This window comes from Pseudogymnoascus destructans (assembly GCF_001641265.1).
Source record: "Pseudogymnoascus destructans isolate 20631-21 unplaced genomic scaffold scaffold_5, whole genome shotgun sequence".
Lineage (NCBI taxonomy): Eukaryota > Fungi > Ascomycota > Leotiomycetes > Thelebolales > Thelebolaceae > Pseudogymnoascus > Pseudogymnoascus destructans.
In genome coordinates this window covers 1,532,943-1,545,886 of record NW_020167524.1, presented here as the reverse complement: position 1 = coordinate 1,545,886, position 12,944 = coordinate 1,532,943, and the positions used below count along the sequence as shown (strand labels likewise).

At 48.2% G+C, this 12,944-nt stretch overlaps 4 protein-coding genes across 4 annotated transcripts; 2 read left to right on the top strand and 2 right to left on the bottom strand.

Moving 5' to 3' along the window:
- Positions 1-2,706: 2,706 nt before the first annotated feature.
- Positions 2,707-4,453, bottom strand: VC83_02699 (uncharacterized protein). Its single transcript, XM_024466355.1, has 4 exons — positions 4,059-4,453; positions 3,888-4,000; positions 3,340-3,833; positions 2,707-3,289 (listed from the first exon to the last, which is right to left on the bottom strand). The coding sequence occupies exons 1-4, from the start codon at positions 4,217-4,219 to the stop codon at positions 3,152-3,154; spliced, it is 906 nt and encodes a 301-aa protein (XP_024326207.1). The 5' UTR covers positions 4,220-4,453; the 3' UTR covers positions 2,707-3,151.
- A 218-nt stretch (positions 4,454-4,671) lies between these two features.
- Positions 4,672-6,334, bottom strand: VC83_02698 (uncharacterized protein). The gene is made up of 3 exons (XM_024466354.1): positions 6,292-6,334; positions 5,902-6,214; positions 4,672-5,845 (listed from the first exon to the last, which is right to left on the bottom strand). Exons 2-3 carry the CDS (start codon positions 6,074-6,076, stop codon positions 4,917-4,919), a joined length of 1,104 nt encoding a protein of 367 aa, XP_024326206.1. The 5' UTR covers positions 6,077-6,214; positions 6,292-6,334; the 3' UTR covers positions 4,672-4,916.
- A 367-nt stretch (positions 6,335-6,701) lies between these two features.
- Positions 6,702-8,243, top strand: VC83_02697 (uncharacterized protein). The gene has a single exon (XM_024466353.1). It carries the CDS (start codon positions 6,780-6,782, stop codon positions 8,049-8,051), a length of 1,272 nt encoding a protein of 423 aa, XP_024326152.1. The 5' UTR covers positions 6,702-6,779; the 3' UTR covers positions 8,052-8,243.
- A 392-nt stretch (positions 8,244-8,635) lies between these two features.
- ERB1 (Ribosome biogenesis protein erb1) lies at positions 8,636-11,148 on the top strand. The gene is made up of 2 exons (XM_024466352.1): positions 8,636-9,378; positions 9,429-11,148. Exons 1-2 carry the CDS (start codon positions 8,665-8,667, stop codon positions 11,052-11,054), a joined length of 2,340 nt encoding a protein of 779 aa, XP_024326151.1. The 5' UTR covers positions 8,636-8,664; the 3' UTR covers positions 11,055-11,148.
- Positions 11,149-12,944: the final 1,796 nt, after the last annotated feature.

The following is a 12,944-nucleotide window of genomic DNA, read 5'->3' as shown; positions in this document are numbered from 1 at the left end:
CTACATACATCACGGCATATCATTTGGACACTCATTGAACAAGTTATTAAGAAAATCTCCTCCTTAAGGGGGTGGGCCAATACTACCACATGGCATATCTCTACCAACTAGAGGCCTAGAAACATGAACGATAGCTCTAGAAGCTTCTACAACCCTCTATGATTCATTACACGTCATCGCTCCTTAGTTACCCACAAGATTGGTTAAGTTATGACATAATTTATCTATAGGTACTCTGACCTTGGACCTCCTTTTCACCCCTGAGTTCTCAGACTCAACATTTGTTGCAACTTGTCTAAACCACTTCACCACATCATACACCTGATTGCTGCGTTGTGGAATAGTCTAAGCTACAACCCTTTGGCTCTGTTTCCTAAGACAGTGTGTTGTCTTAGTAAATTCATCCCTTCCTTGGGTGGCTAGATTCTCATATCTGGTGCACCCACCATTACACAAAGGAGTAGGCAAACTCAAGGAATAATAGGAGAAGAAGAAGGATTATATATAAGTAGACTAAATATGATTCTATTGACGGAGGAGCTACTTGGAACCGTGACCCTGACGCTGACGTCTTCCGGAAACATATGTAATGGTGGGTGCACCAGATATGAGAATCTAGCCACCCAAGGAAGGGATGATTTTACTAAGACAACACACTGTCTTAGGAAACAGAGCCAAAGGGTTGTAGCTTAGACTATTCCACAACGCAGCAACCAGGTGTATGATGTAGTGAAGTGGTTTAGACAAGTTGTAACAAATGTTGAGTCTGAGAACTCAGGGGTAAGTCAGAGGTTAGCACCTCACTGACTTTTTAGAAACAAAGAATAACAAGATTAATGCTTGGAAGCTTGTAAAAGACATGGAAGTATGTGCTAGTTGATTTACTGTATTGCCTGCTTGCCCTTTCTTAAGGAAAGGGCAATCCTATTTATGCCAAAGGAGTGTAGTTCTCTCATTTTCCATGACTTTCCATGACTAACCAGGCTTGGTAAATGTATTAGAAATCAAGTGCGACCCACAACTAGCTTGCTAATCATGTAGTGAATGTAAGAGAATCCCATAGAACCATCTCTTGGGTTCCTAGCCTATAGGAAGTGAAAAGGAGGTCCAAGGTCAGAGTACCTATAGACAAATTATGTCATAACTTAACCAATCTTGTGGGTAACTAAGGAGTGATGACGTGTAATGAATCATAGACGGTTGTAGAAGCTTTTGGAGCTATCGTTCATGTTCCTAGGCCTCTAGTTGGTAGAGATATGCCATGTGGTAGTATTGGCCCACCCCCTTAAGGAGGAGATTTTCTTAATAACTTGTTCAATGAGTGTCCAAATGATATGCCGTGATGTATGTAGCATAAACAGATGTAGTAGAAGAGTTTGCAGCAATCGTTGAGTAGTATTGCTTCTGTTGTTGGTGTGATAAGCCAAGATATGTATGGTGACTTGTAGGTTTGAGGAGGAGATTTCTAAGTTTGCTCTTGAGTTTGATAGCAAACTGAGTGCAACAAATGTCAGTATGACAGATGGGCAAGCAGACAAACAGCAAATCCACCTATATCAACAGAAAGTAGGATCTACCAACTACGCTGCAGTGGATACAAGACCAGATATATCCCATATGGTGCAGAAACTATCTGAATACCTTGTTAACCCAGGACCAGACCACATGGCAGCAGTCGATCGACTTATACTCTATCTAAAGGAGACGAAACATCTAGCCCTCCAGGACGGACCAAAGATCAATACACCATGCTTCAAATGCTCTAGTGATGCTTCGTACGCAGATTGCGAAGCTACAAGAAAGAGTACAGAAGGGTATCTCTTCACACTCTTTGGAGGAGCAATTGACTGGTGCTGTACAAAGCAGAAAACCATATCAACCTCAACTACAGATTCTAGCTCTATCACATAGTGCAAAACAGCTCTATTGGTGGCAGCGATTTTTCTCAACTATCAAACTTGATCTTAATGAGAAGTTCACCCTACAATGGTAGAAGAAGCGAAAGGGGGAAGGAAATCACCACAACAACACAACCACAACAATGCGTAGGCGAAGCGGGCCCGCTTCCTCAGGCCATACTCAAGGCTAGGCAACTCAACTTCCAGGCAGAAAACAATAATACGGGCCGACCTCAGTTCTCGGGCTCAAAGGGGCTTGAGCCTTATAAGGGGGGATAATTGTCACGAGTAGCCTCACGTGCAGGACCTGTCACGTGCGCTATAGTGCCAAGGCGGAGGGTCTTCCCTCAGCGTTCAGTCTTCGCATCAATAGAGAGCTGGACTACGTAACTATCTACAACGTGACTTCCCATTGCCCTGTTCAGCGAAGGCTCTCTTACAGTCGCATACAAGAGGCTGACAGTGATGGCGATGATGCTGACGATGAGGCATACGAATAGGGGCACACGAATAGGGGTTGGGTTAGGTTAGGTTAGGTTATTACTATTACCAAAAGCTTCATTTTTATATACTCCATTTAGCCTCATATATCCGGATATATACCTACTCTACCCGTAAGAAATTGGCCGGGTATATACCCTACCCGTGGGAATCACGGATACTACCCGGATACATATCCGCCGAACACTGAGCTTATTCGGACACCGATGGACTGGGTAAAATGATTTGGAACAAGCTTCATTGCAGGCCGTAGCTATGTTCTAGTGGAAAGACAAAAACTCACGGAGAGAGTGTTACAATTGTAATTCTGTGAAGAGGTTTCTTAAAACGTATTTACAACTGTATTCGTCGCATAACGACTTTTTACTATTGGATCGTTTCAACCTGTCGATTCTAAATAATGAGCTGAGAAAAAATCTATAAAGACGACACATAGCTAATAGTCGCCTCAAATTCAACCCGCATACGAGGTATTCCGAAATCATGTACCACTCATGGGCCCTGGCAATTCGGTGGTTTACTCTGAAGCCAGTACCAAAGCAAACATAAATGCTGTGGAAAACACAACACACGCGCGGGATTCACTGTGGCAATTTCTTCTTTCTGCCACCCTATGTATGAGCTGCTGTCTCAGCCGTAAATCAGCTCTGATATTTCTTGCCAAGATAACTCCTCATAATGCAGACCCTCGCCGGCCTTTTTTCCAATCGTGATTTCGAGATTCAGGCACCTTGCGCCTCCGTATAATGAACTTAGTAAACCTTCTTCTTCTCATCGATGCTGTACTTTCCGGGTCCGCTGTTCACCAACAGGAGGAGACCGCCAACAATCGAGAGAATTTGAAAGAAGTCGTACTTCGCGAAGTCCTTGTGGGGGTGCGCCTCGTGGAGCTATATCTTGTTAGTCGCAGCATGGATAAATGAAGGGGAGTTCTGCTTACAGTCCAAAAGTTGTTGACCAAAAGGTTGAAGATGCTCAGGATAACCACGAGCATGGTCGCGCTGAACTTCGCCTTGAAACCCACCACAACCATCACGCATGCTACGAAGCCGAGCGCCGCGACAAGCACGCGCCAGAAGCTCCAGGTGCCACTGAAGACAAAGCCGACGAACAAGAAGATCAAGAGAACTCTCCCAGCAAGCTGGAAGTACATCTTGCGATCCTTTTCATCGATTTCCGGTAGCCCAGCGAACGCCTTTGTCTTGCGAACCCACGAATCAGAGAGGACCATGAGAAGACCTCCCATGACAGACAGATTGCGGAGGAAGAAGTTGAGGTCAAAGATGAGACCGTAACCGAGAGCTTGAGTGACAACGACGCCAATGAGACCTCCAACCGCGTAGTCCGACTGTTTCCGGGCAATAACTAGCACCGAGCATGAGGTCATGGCAATGACATTGACTATGAGGAAGATGTGGTTGAGGCCGGTAGGAACTAGAATTGTATATATCAGCAAGAGGCCCCATATGCACGAAGTAGAATACTCACTGTGGCGATAATCGCGGAGGTATGACAGCTGATCACTCCATTGTGTGATTATTCTCAGCGCGTCCTCAAGGAACGTAACGACAATCAAGAATCGGCCAATAGCTGGTAAATATCTGTCAGGCGCGAGGTTAGCAAAAATCATCCACTTCTTCTTTGGACCATGACGCGTACGGCTTCAACGGCTCACTCAAGGTGTCCAGAACATCCTCAATCTTGCTTGTTTGCTGTCTGATCGCGTCCAATGGGCTCGGGTCGCTGGCCTCAGTCCTGCTTGGTCCTCCAAACTGCTGGCCGCCCAGGTTGTAACCTGCTGTTCCCCGTATCTGTGCCATAGTGCTGGATCGCGGTTATTGAGGTCGCAAAACAGCTGTGTCGCGACGAAGCTCCTCGGACTGAAGGGGTGTTGGTAACAATGAAGTACTACGGCACCGAACAGTTGTTCGCCCACGAAATATGGGTTAATTTGCAAAGATGAAGCTGAAGAGAGTAACCTGGTTCAAGTTGCCCTGTGTTTGTGTGCCTGGAGAGCAGAAGTTGAAATACTAGTGGCTGTCTTTAAACTTTGGTCAACCGTGGCCTTTCCAGGCTTGTCAGACAATTGTACTGTGACACGATGGCTTGGCGGCACCTAACTTAGCCTAATTTGTTCGGTACAACTGAAACATCGAGCCTCCTGCATAAATGACAGAATCGCCACTATTAACAGATTCCAATTGATAGAATGGGTATTATAACAGGAAGATCAAAACGCCTTATACATGACGCGCAGCTTCACACTATTTCACGACGTACTGGAGCAGATGTGACTTATTCAACTACAATTGACCCCCCATTATTGTGACATTGCCCAGATATCAATCCCGATCTTGGCACCAAGCACAGATCTACCCCGCGCCTCGCTACACCATTTCCTCCCCCATGAAAACTCCCCCCAAAACCTCGGCTGACTCATCCTATTCATTATAAGGAGTAACCAGTAGTTATGTCAAACAAGCTTACAACCCAGGCAGCCATCTAGTAGCTTGCGGGTTATTCGAAAGATCTCAAATCTAACGGCACACTGCTCCCTCTTCCAGCTCGATAGCGCTTCTGCGTCCCTGTGTATTCTCGAGGCTTAGGGAGCATGCTTTCGTCTTGGAATCTCCACCGGATATCTTGTATGTTAACTCTTCCTCCTGACTCTTGCGATAGTGGTGATCGTTGAGCACCTCCCGGTCTCGGTGTTGAGCCATTGGGAGCGAGTGTATATGCACTTGCGTCCAGCATTGTGCTCATAGGTTGGTTACTACGCTGTCTGGACACTGGGGGAGGCGGTGCTGATGGTAATTGTGGGGGGGATTCGATATGCGGTGGTTGTGGCGCAGGTCGTGAAAACGACGGTGCTGAAGGAGGACTGCTTGGGGGTGGCGGCGGGGGCGCAGATGATGGAGAGGCCTGTCCGGCTGCGCGTATGGCGGCTTGGACAGCAAGAGAAGGAGTGACTCCATTGGATGGAGGCAAAGATGGAGAATGGGGCGGCTGCGGAGCTTCTGAACGCGGCCTTCCGTTGGTAGGTGGCCGTGGCGCGGATACGGACGCGGGGGGAGGGGAAGGAGGAGCTGGGGCTGAGGGTACTGAAGGAGCTGCCGAAGGCGGAAGAGGAGGTGGCCCTGAGGTGACGTTTGAGGATGGTTTTCGTGATCCAGGCGGGGGCGGCGGCTTCTTGCCTATTGGGGGGGGCGGTCCACGAAGAGATGCAGAAGAAGCAGGTCTAGGGCCCGCATGGCCGAGAGTCTTGCGAAGATTCGCTACTGAAGGAACAACTCCAGGTGCGGTCCCCGCGCTCTGAGCTGGGGGTCGATTATTTGGCAGTGGCGGAGCGGCCCCTGTAGGAATTTTCGGGGCTGCTGCTGCAGGAGGCCTCGGTGCGGATGTCCGCGATGATTCTGGATCTGATGCGTATGAGGAATCCTTATTTGCTGTAACATCATTAGCATAGTTCAGCCGCTGTTAGATGATCTTCTCAGAAACTCACCTCCTGTATCAACCCCACCCCCCCTCTTCTTCAGTTTCGGTATTCCACCGGCGAAGAGTCCGCCTAGTTGCGGCGGAGCCTCTACTCCCGAACTCCCACTATCACGCCCCTGGTCGCTGTTGCTTCGCATACGGTTTCCTGGAACGGGTGGTGCCAATCCACTAGGTCTTCCCATTCCCGGGATTGATGGAGCTCCACCTGCTGGTGGACCTGACGAACCGCCAGCGGTCTTTCCTACTATAGGTGCAGAACGGTCATTCGTAACAGCCTTTCTCAACTGCTTTCCTTTCCCAATATCGCTTAAAAGGGCACCCTGAACATGACATCAGCATTTGCCTAGGAACAAGCCCTGAAAGCGCCTGGAAAAGTAATGACAGGCGGTAGACTTACCCTGGTCTTTGCCGCGCCAGCAGGGGGTTGGGCAGGCAGAGCTCCCCCGGGCGGAGGACGTGGAGGAGGAAGAGGGCCGCCCATCATTGGCGGCGGCGGCGGAGGTGGTGGTGGAGGAGGCATGATGGATAGTGTGGTATGCGAGAGGCTTGCCTGCGATAGACCGTACGTTTAGAATTCTATCACGGTTGTGAAGAGCATGAGGATATTGCTGTGCTGCGTTGACGTGTGCGCAGAGACGTGTGGAAGAGTCCAACAGCTCGCATGAGAGATGAGCGTTGAAAGATTGGTGACCGCCTGGGATGTTTCGTGGACGTCACTGGGGTAGTGCGGCTAGGTGTGGCGCGGTATCAGCCACGCATTTAAACTGGGCCAAGGGACCAGGGTTGGCGATTTTATCGGTTCCTATGCGCGACGATTATCTTCTAGCCCATCGAGCCTCCAATTGCTTCCCAGAAAATAAAGGGCCCAGAATTAAATCCGCGACAATGCGATCTCGAATTCTAAGGACTGAGGCCCCAGTCTGTCAACTATGCTCCTTTATTTCGACTGGCCCGTCGATCCGAGCACGGCCTTTACGACTTCCAACGTCGTCCCAGACGCTCCGACCATTCTGTTCTAGCCAAAGGACATTTGCAAATGACCGACGAAACCCCACCAATTCAGACGTGAAAGCTCGCCCGGCTTCTGTGAAATCTACTATACCAGCTCAATATGATGGCGCAAAGCTATCTGGGGCCATTGATGCGAGAGTGGTCCAGAGCGACTTGGACAAAGCCGCATCACTCCGAGACGACCTTATAAAGAAGGATGGCATTCCTTCCGACAATGAGACGGAGGCCGTACTTGACGCGTATCAAAAAATAGCCGACAACCTAATGAACCCCCCCGATCCCGCAGCATTGCCAAAAGATGCATCAGCAACCTCTGCGCTACTTTCGATCAAAACGGCTGCGAAGCCACGCCCGGCTGTCCATGCACACTCTCCAATTGTGGACGGAGCTTCGAGAAAGCTATCGGACCTCGCGCTGTCTGTATTACAGCACCCTCCAATTTTTATTACTCCCAGCATACTTCGCCGCTACGTGAAGTTGCAGTCGACATTAAAGCGTCCGGAGACGCTGCCTACAGCATTCCACCTGTATTCTACGAAGCCAGCCCCTGTGGACGGCTCATCGCCTGTGAAATACAAGGAGGTCAATCCAAATAAGAGCGCCAATTCAATTGAAGCAAAGATGGCGGACCTTGCTCTGCAAACTGCTATCGAAGCCAAGAACCTAGTCACGGCGATGGATATTGTGGACACAACGTATGACACCAAGGCGTTTCGCCGTACCAAGTTTATTCGCAGAGCGCTTTTACCAGCCACGGGCCTCGCATTAGCACCTGCAGCTGCCTATGCTGTTGCAACCCAGCTCTCTCACTTTCAGACGACCATGGACCCCACTGTTGCTACCAACGTTGCTTTCGTTGGTATCTTAGGATATATCGGGTTTACAACAGTTGTTGGCATCGTGGCCGTGACAACAGCAAACGACCAAATGGAGCGCATCACCTGGACCACGGGTATGCCTCTGAGGGAGAGGTGGATTCGAGAAGAAGAGCGTGCTGCCATTGACAAAATAGCAGGCGCATGGGGCTTCCGCCAGGTCTGGCGTAGAGGAGAAGAAGAAGGCGAGGAGTGGGAAGCACTCAGAGAGTGGGTTGCCAGGAGAGGAATGATCCTTGACAGGACTGAGTTGATGGAAGGCATGGAATGAAGCAATGGCTCTTGTCCTCGTCCAGGCCTTAATCGAGTCCCACAGGTCCGGGTTTAGATTGGCAATATATATAAGTCACAATATCAGCAGACCCAGTATTAGGGTGATACCATTTGGCGCAAGGAGTTACCAGCGCATCTGTATTTTGTAAATTATATATAGAAGACTCCACAATTTCATGTATGCATGGCCAAGGAATTCCCTATCGTCGAGCAGACGATAACTTTGCATTTTACATAACGACAGCGAGTGGTCCAACTTACAGTAAAGTGCTGATATCAAGCGTGTTGCATGCATGTTCTCATTACCATTTTCAAAGATCCGGAAGACATTGTTAAAAACCTGTTGTTCTGTAATTTGAGATAGCTGCGGGGTGCACATCCGAAGGAACTAATTAAAGCAGTCTCGCATTCTTATCTTCATATTATTATTTTATATCATCTGAAGCTTGAATCTTCATGGGCATTTGCTAGTTGTGACCAGTGACTTATCGGCTTATCCTAAAAAGGCTAGTAGAAATTTTGCGCCAAGATTTCTGATAACGATAGAGCATTGGAATTGCAAAATAAATTTCACAGCCTCGAAGAAAACACAGCAAGAGGCATAACTCACCATGGCGCCTTCTACAAACTCAAGAAAACGGAAGTCTGTGAAAGAGGCGGAAATAATCACATCTGACGTGGAGAGCGATAGCGATTTTGGAGATGGCATCCTTGATGGAGTCCTGTCGCAAAGCGAAACTGGCTCGGATGAGAGCGAGGGCGAAGAGGACGACGACAGCGACCTCGAGGATGGGGAACTAGAGGCGCTGGACAGCGACGAAATCCCTTCCGAAAGTGAGGCAGCTAAGTCGAATGGAGCGGCACTGCCTAAAAGGCCAATCAATACAAATATTGTCGCCAGGCAGACTGCGAACCGCAGGGTTCTCGGCCTTCCCCATCACGTCGAGGACGACGACGCGCCAAACTATACGGTAACCACAGATGCGAATGGCAATGAGAGATACGAATATGAGGAAATTGAACCTGGTTACGACTCCGACGACTCGGATGCCGCAGATCACGAGAATACTATCGGAGATATTCCACTCTCGTTTTATGATTCGTATCCTCACATCGGCTACAACATCAATGGCAAGAGAATTATGCGCCCTGCGAAGGGTGAAGCGTTGGATGCTCTTCTGGATAGCATCGACGTGCCCAAGGGATGGACTGGTCTCATTGATCCAGCAACCGGAAAGCCTTTGAACCTCAGCCAGGAAGAATTGGAGGTCTTGAAAAGAATCCAAATGAATGAGATGCCCGAAGATGGCTACGATCCTTACCCGGTATGGTGCCCTTTTCACTTATATTTCGAATGAATCTAACAAATACACAGGATACTGTCGAGTATTTCACGAGCATTCAAGAGGTTATGCCTCTGAGTGCCGCACCTGAGCCCAAACGGCGATTCCTGCCTTCCAAGCACGAAGCAAAGCGAGTCATGAAAATTGTTCGTGCTATTCGTGAGGGACGTATTTTGCCGCATAAGCCAGAGGAGGAAGAGAAAGAGGAAGATGAGGAAGTGCACTACGATATCTGGCAAGACGAGCAGCCTCGACCAGACCACATCATGAATATCCCAGCACCGAAGGCCGCACCTCCAGGATACGATATGAGCTACAACCCACCGCCTGAGTACCTCCCTACAAAGGCTGAGAGACAAGCATATGAGGCATTGGATCCGGAAGATAGAAATAAGGAGTACTTGCCAACAGCACACGATGCACTGCGCAAGGTTCCTGCTTACGAAAAACTCATTAATGAGCGCTTTGAAAGGTCTTTGGATCTTTACCTTGCGCCCAGAGTTCGCAAGAATAGGTTGAACATCGACCCTGCCTCGCTTCTCCCGAAGCTGCCACGCCCAGAGGAACTCAGGCCTTTCCCAACGGTTTGCGCCACTCTGTTCAGAGGTCACGAGGGCCGCGTTAGAAGCTTAGCAGTTGACCCGTCCGGAATCTGGCTTGCAAGTGGAGGTGACGATGGTACCGTTCGTGTCTGGGAGCTTCTGAGTGGTAGACAGATCTGGAGTGCTAAGATTGGAGATGACGAGGCTGTTAATGTTGTAAGGTGGCGACCAGCGAGAGACGGAGTTATCCTATCCGCCGCAGCAGGCGAGGACATCTACCTCCTTGTTCCTCCGATATTGAGCCCTGAAGTCGAGCTGGCAAGCAGAGCCATTCTCGATGCTGGATTTGGTTATGCCACGGGCCAGTCTCAAACTCTGACGGCAAATGGCTTAAAAAAGGAGCCGCCGGCAAGATGGACCCGCCCCGGAGCCAAGCTTGAAGACGAAGGTGTCCTCATCAAAATTACCGTCCGCGCCAACGTCAAAGTTATCAGCTGGCACAGACGTGGAGACTTCTTCTCGACAGTCTCACCAACCGCCCAAAAGAGTGCTGTCGCCATCCACACCCTCTCCAAGCACCTTACTCAAATTCCATTCCGCCGCCTTCCCGGACTTCCCCAATTTGTCCAGTTCCACCCATCTCGCCCTCTTTTCTTCGTCGCCACTCAACGCACAATCCGCAGTTATGATCTCCAGAAGCAGGAGCTTGTTAAGATCATCCAGCCCGGAGCCCGCTGGATCTCGTCTTTCGATATCCACCCAGGTGGTGACAACCTTATCGTTGGTTCATATGATCGTCGCCTCCTGTGGCACGATCTTGACCTCTCTAGCCGCCCTTACAAAACCCTGCGATTCCACGACAAGGCCATCCGTGCTGTCAAATACCACAAGGGTGGATACCCTCTCTTCGCTGACGCAAGTGACGATGGCTCTCTTCAAATCTTCCACGGCAAGGTTGTCAGCGACCTTATGGAGAACGCAACAATTGTCCCTGTTAAGGTCCTAAAGGGCCACAAGGTCAAGAGTGCGCTGGGTGTCATGGATATCGACTGGCATCCAAAGGAGCCATGGTGTGTTAGTGCTGGTGCGGATGGCACTTGTCGTCTCTGGATGTAAATCCACTTATTGTGACCCTATCTGTTGTGCAATCCATAGCATGGGCGTTTGGCTTGGTTATGTCTTGTAGGAATCAATAAAATATACTTCGCTGTTACTTGATTTGCTCTTCCGTCTCGTCGTAAATGTGCATTCGATGTCTGACCTGTTTCAGAGATTGCACGCTCAAAGAGAGAAGCTAGACACTCGTATATGTTCCGGCCCAACCGTAAGCTAGGCCAGTTCGCGAGCTGCCTGGCCCAGCCGTGAGCTGCCCAGCCCAACCAAAGTGGCAGTGTAGAATAGTATCGTAGAAAATTCAAATCCTACATCCTACAACTATAGCAATTATGGCTACTATTGCTTCGATCAATCCATTTCCATATGATGTACGCCCTGCTTTTGAGACCTATATAAGTAGTCCTACTTACTATAATCGAGAGCGATTCCCATGTGAAAAATGGAGCCAAATACGCACTATACTAGAGGATCCTACTACCTTCATACCATACGATAAAGAGAGTGCAAACCTTAAGCACCATACATTATCTGGTTTTATACTTATGAATGATAAGCTATATAAACAGAGCGATAAACGGAGTAGTAACCAGAACCCTCGATACATTATTCAAAAAGCAGAGGTGTTTGACATTATTACACAAGAGAGGATAGCATCGTATACTACTTACTCCTATTCAGAGGTCCCGAGAGGGTGGTAGCTTGACAATGAAGTCCAAAGCTATAGATTTCCAACTCCTATTAGTACTAGTGTTGACTTAAGCTGTCTATATGGCAAGTGCCTATTAGATTTCAATTTGCTACAAATGTCTCACTATCTTACCACTGTTTCCACCTGCTTCCTCATACCTAGGAAGTAGTAATGTTAGGTGATTTGTCGAAGGTCTGTGTTACTCCCTAATGGCCGTGTCCGTGTGCTAGTAGCAAGTGTTGTTCTTACACTAGTAGGTGTCTCATTTTGTTTAGGACATACACTAATCCTTTTAATCAGATCAATCCTTGTTCATTAATGGCGAAGTTGCCCTTTGGCTTTAATTAAGACTCGCTTTGCACATTCGTCTGTTACATAAGCTTTCTTGAGTCTTTCTTCCAACTCCGAGTTCTCTATAGTGGCAATTGTAGCTAGTAACTCATTGTATTATATTCCTATGTCTGTTTTCTTTAATATGGCTCTAGGTCTTTCTTCTTTTAGGCTAATGTAGTTAGTCCATCCGCTAAGAGTGTCAGCTCTTGCATTCTTAGAGCCCTTATGATATGTAATCATGAAGTTGTAGGCTGCGAGTGTCTCTGCCTATTAGACTTGTCTGTGGTTTAAAACCTTAGTTATGGTGAAGTATATGAGATTCTTATGATCTGTCCATACCTATATAGGGTAGGTTGATCCTTTAAGATATACTCGCTACTGCTCAAAAGCAACGACAATAGCTATCATAGATGTCATAGTTGAGCTCTATCGGTGACAGTTTTCTAGAGTAATATGTGATTGGCTTAAGCTTTCCGCCTTTGTCTAGTTGACTTAGACATGCTCTAATCGTGAAGTTAGAAAAGCCCATCTCAAGGACTATCTTCTTTGTAGGGTCAAATGTGGCTAAGATAGGTGCTTCTATGAACTTCGTCTTGATGTAATGGTGGGTGCACCAGATGTGAGAATCTAGCCACCCAAGGAAGGGATGAGTTTACTAAGACAACACACTGTCTTAGGAAACAGAGCCAAAGGGTCGTAGCTTAGACTATTCCACAACGCAGCAATCAGGTGTATGATGTAGTGGAGTGGTTTAGACAAGTTGTAACAAATGTTGAGTCTGAGAACTCAGGGATAAGTCAGAGGTTAGCACCTCACTGACTTTTCAGAAACAAGGAGTAACAAGATCAATGCTTGGAAGCTTGGAAAAG

Coding starts and splice junctions, on each gene's coding strand:
- VC83_02699 (XM_024466355.1), bottom strand. CDS start 4,219: ATGGCACAGATACGGGGAACAGCAGGTTACAACCTGGGCGGCCAGCAG. Junction 3,834..3,887: donor CCTCCGCGATTATCGCCACA/GTGAGTATTCTA, acceptor ATACAATTCTAG/TTCCTACCGGCCTCAACCAC. Junction 3,290..3,339: donor TGGTCAACAACTTTTGGACT/GTAAGCAGAACT, acceptor AACAAGATATAG/CTCCACGAGGCGCACCCCCA.
- VC83_02698 (XM_024466354.1), bottom strand. CDS start 6,076: ATGGGAAGACCTAGTGGATTGGCACCACCCGTTCCAGGAAACCGTATG. Junction 5,846..5,901: donor GGGTGGGGTTGATACAGGAG/GTGAGTTTCTGA, acceptor ATGATGTTACAG/CAAATAAGGATTCCTCATAC.
- VC83_02697 (XM_024466353.1), top strand. CDS start 6,780: ATGCGATCTCGAATTCTAAGGACTGAGGCCCCAGTCTGTCAACTATGC.
- ERB1 (XM_024466352.1), top strand. CDS start 8,665: ATGGCGCCTTCTACAAACTCAAGAAAACGGAAGTCTGTGAAAGAGGCG. Junction 9,379..9,428: donor ATGGCTACGATCCTTACCCG/GTATGGTGCCCT, acceptor ACAAATACACAG/GATACTGTCGAGTATTTCAC.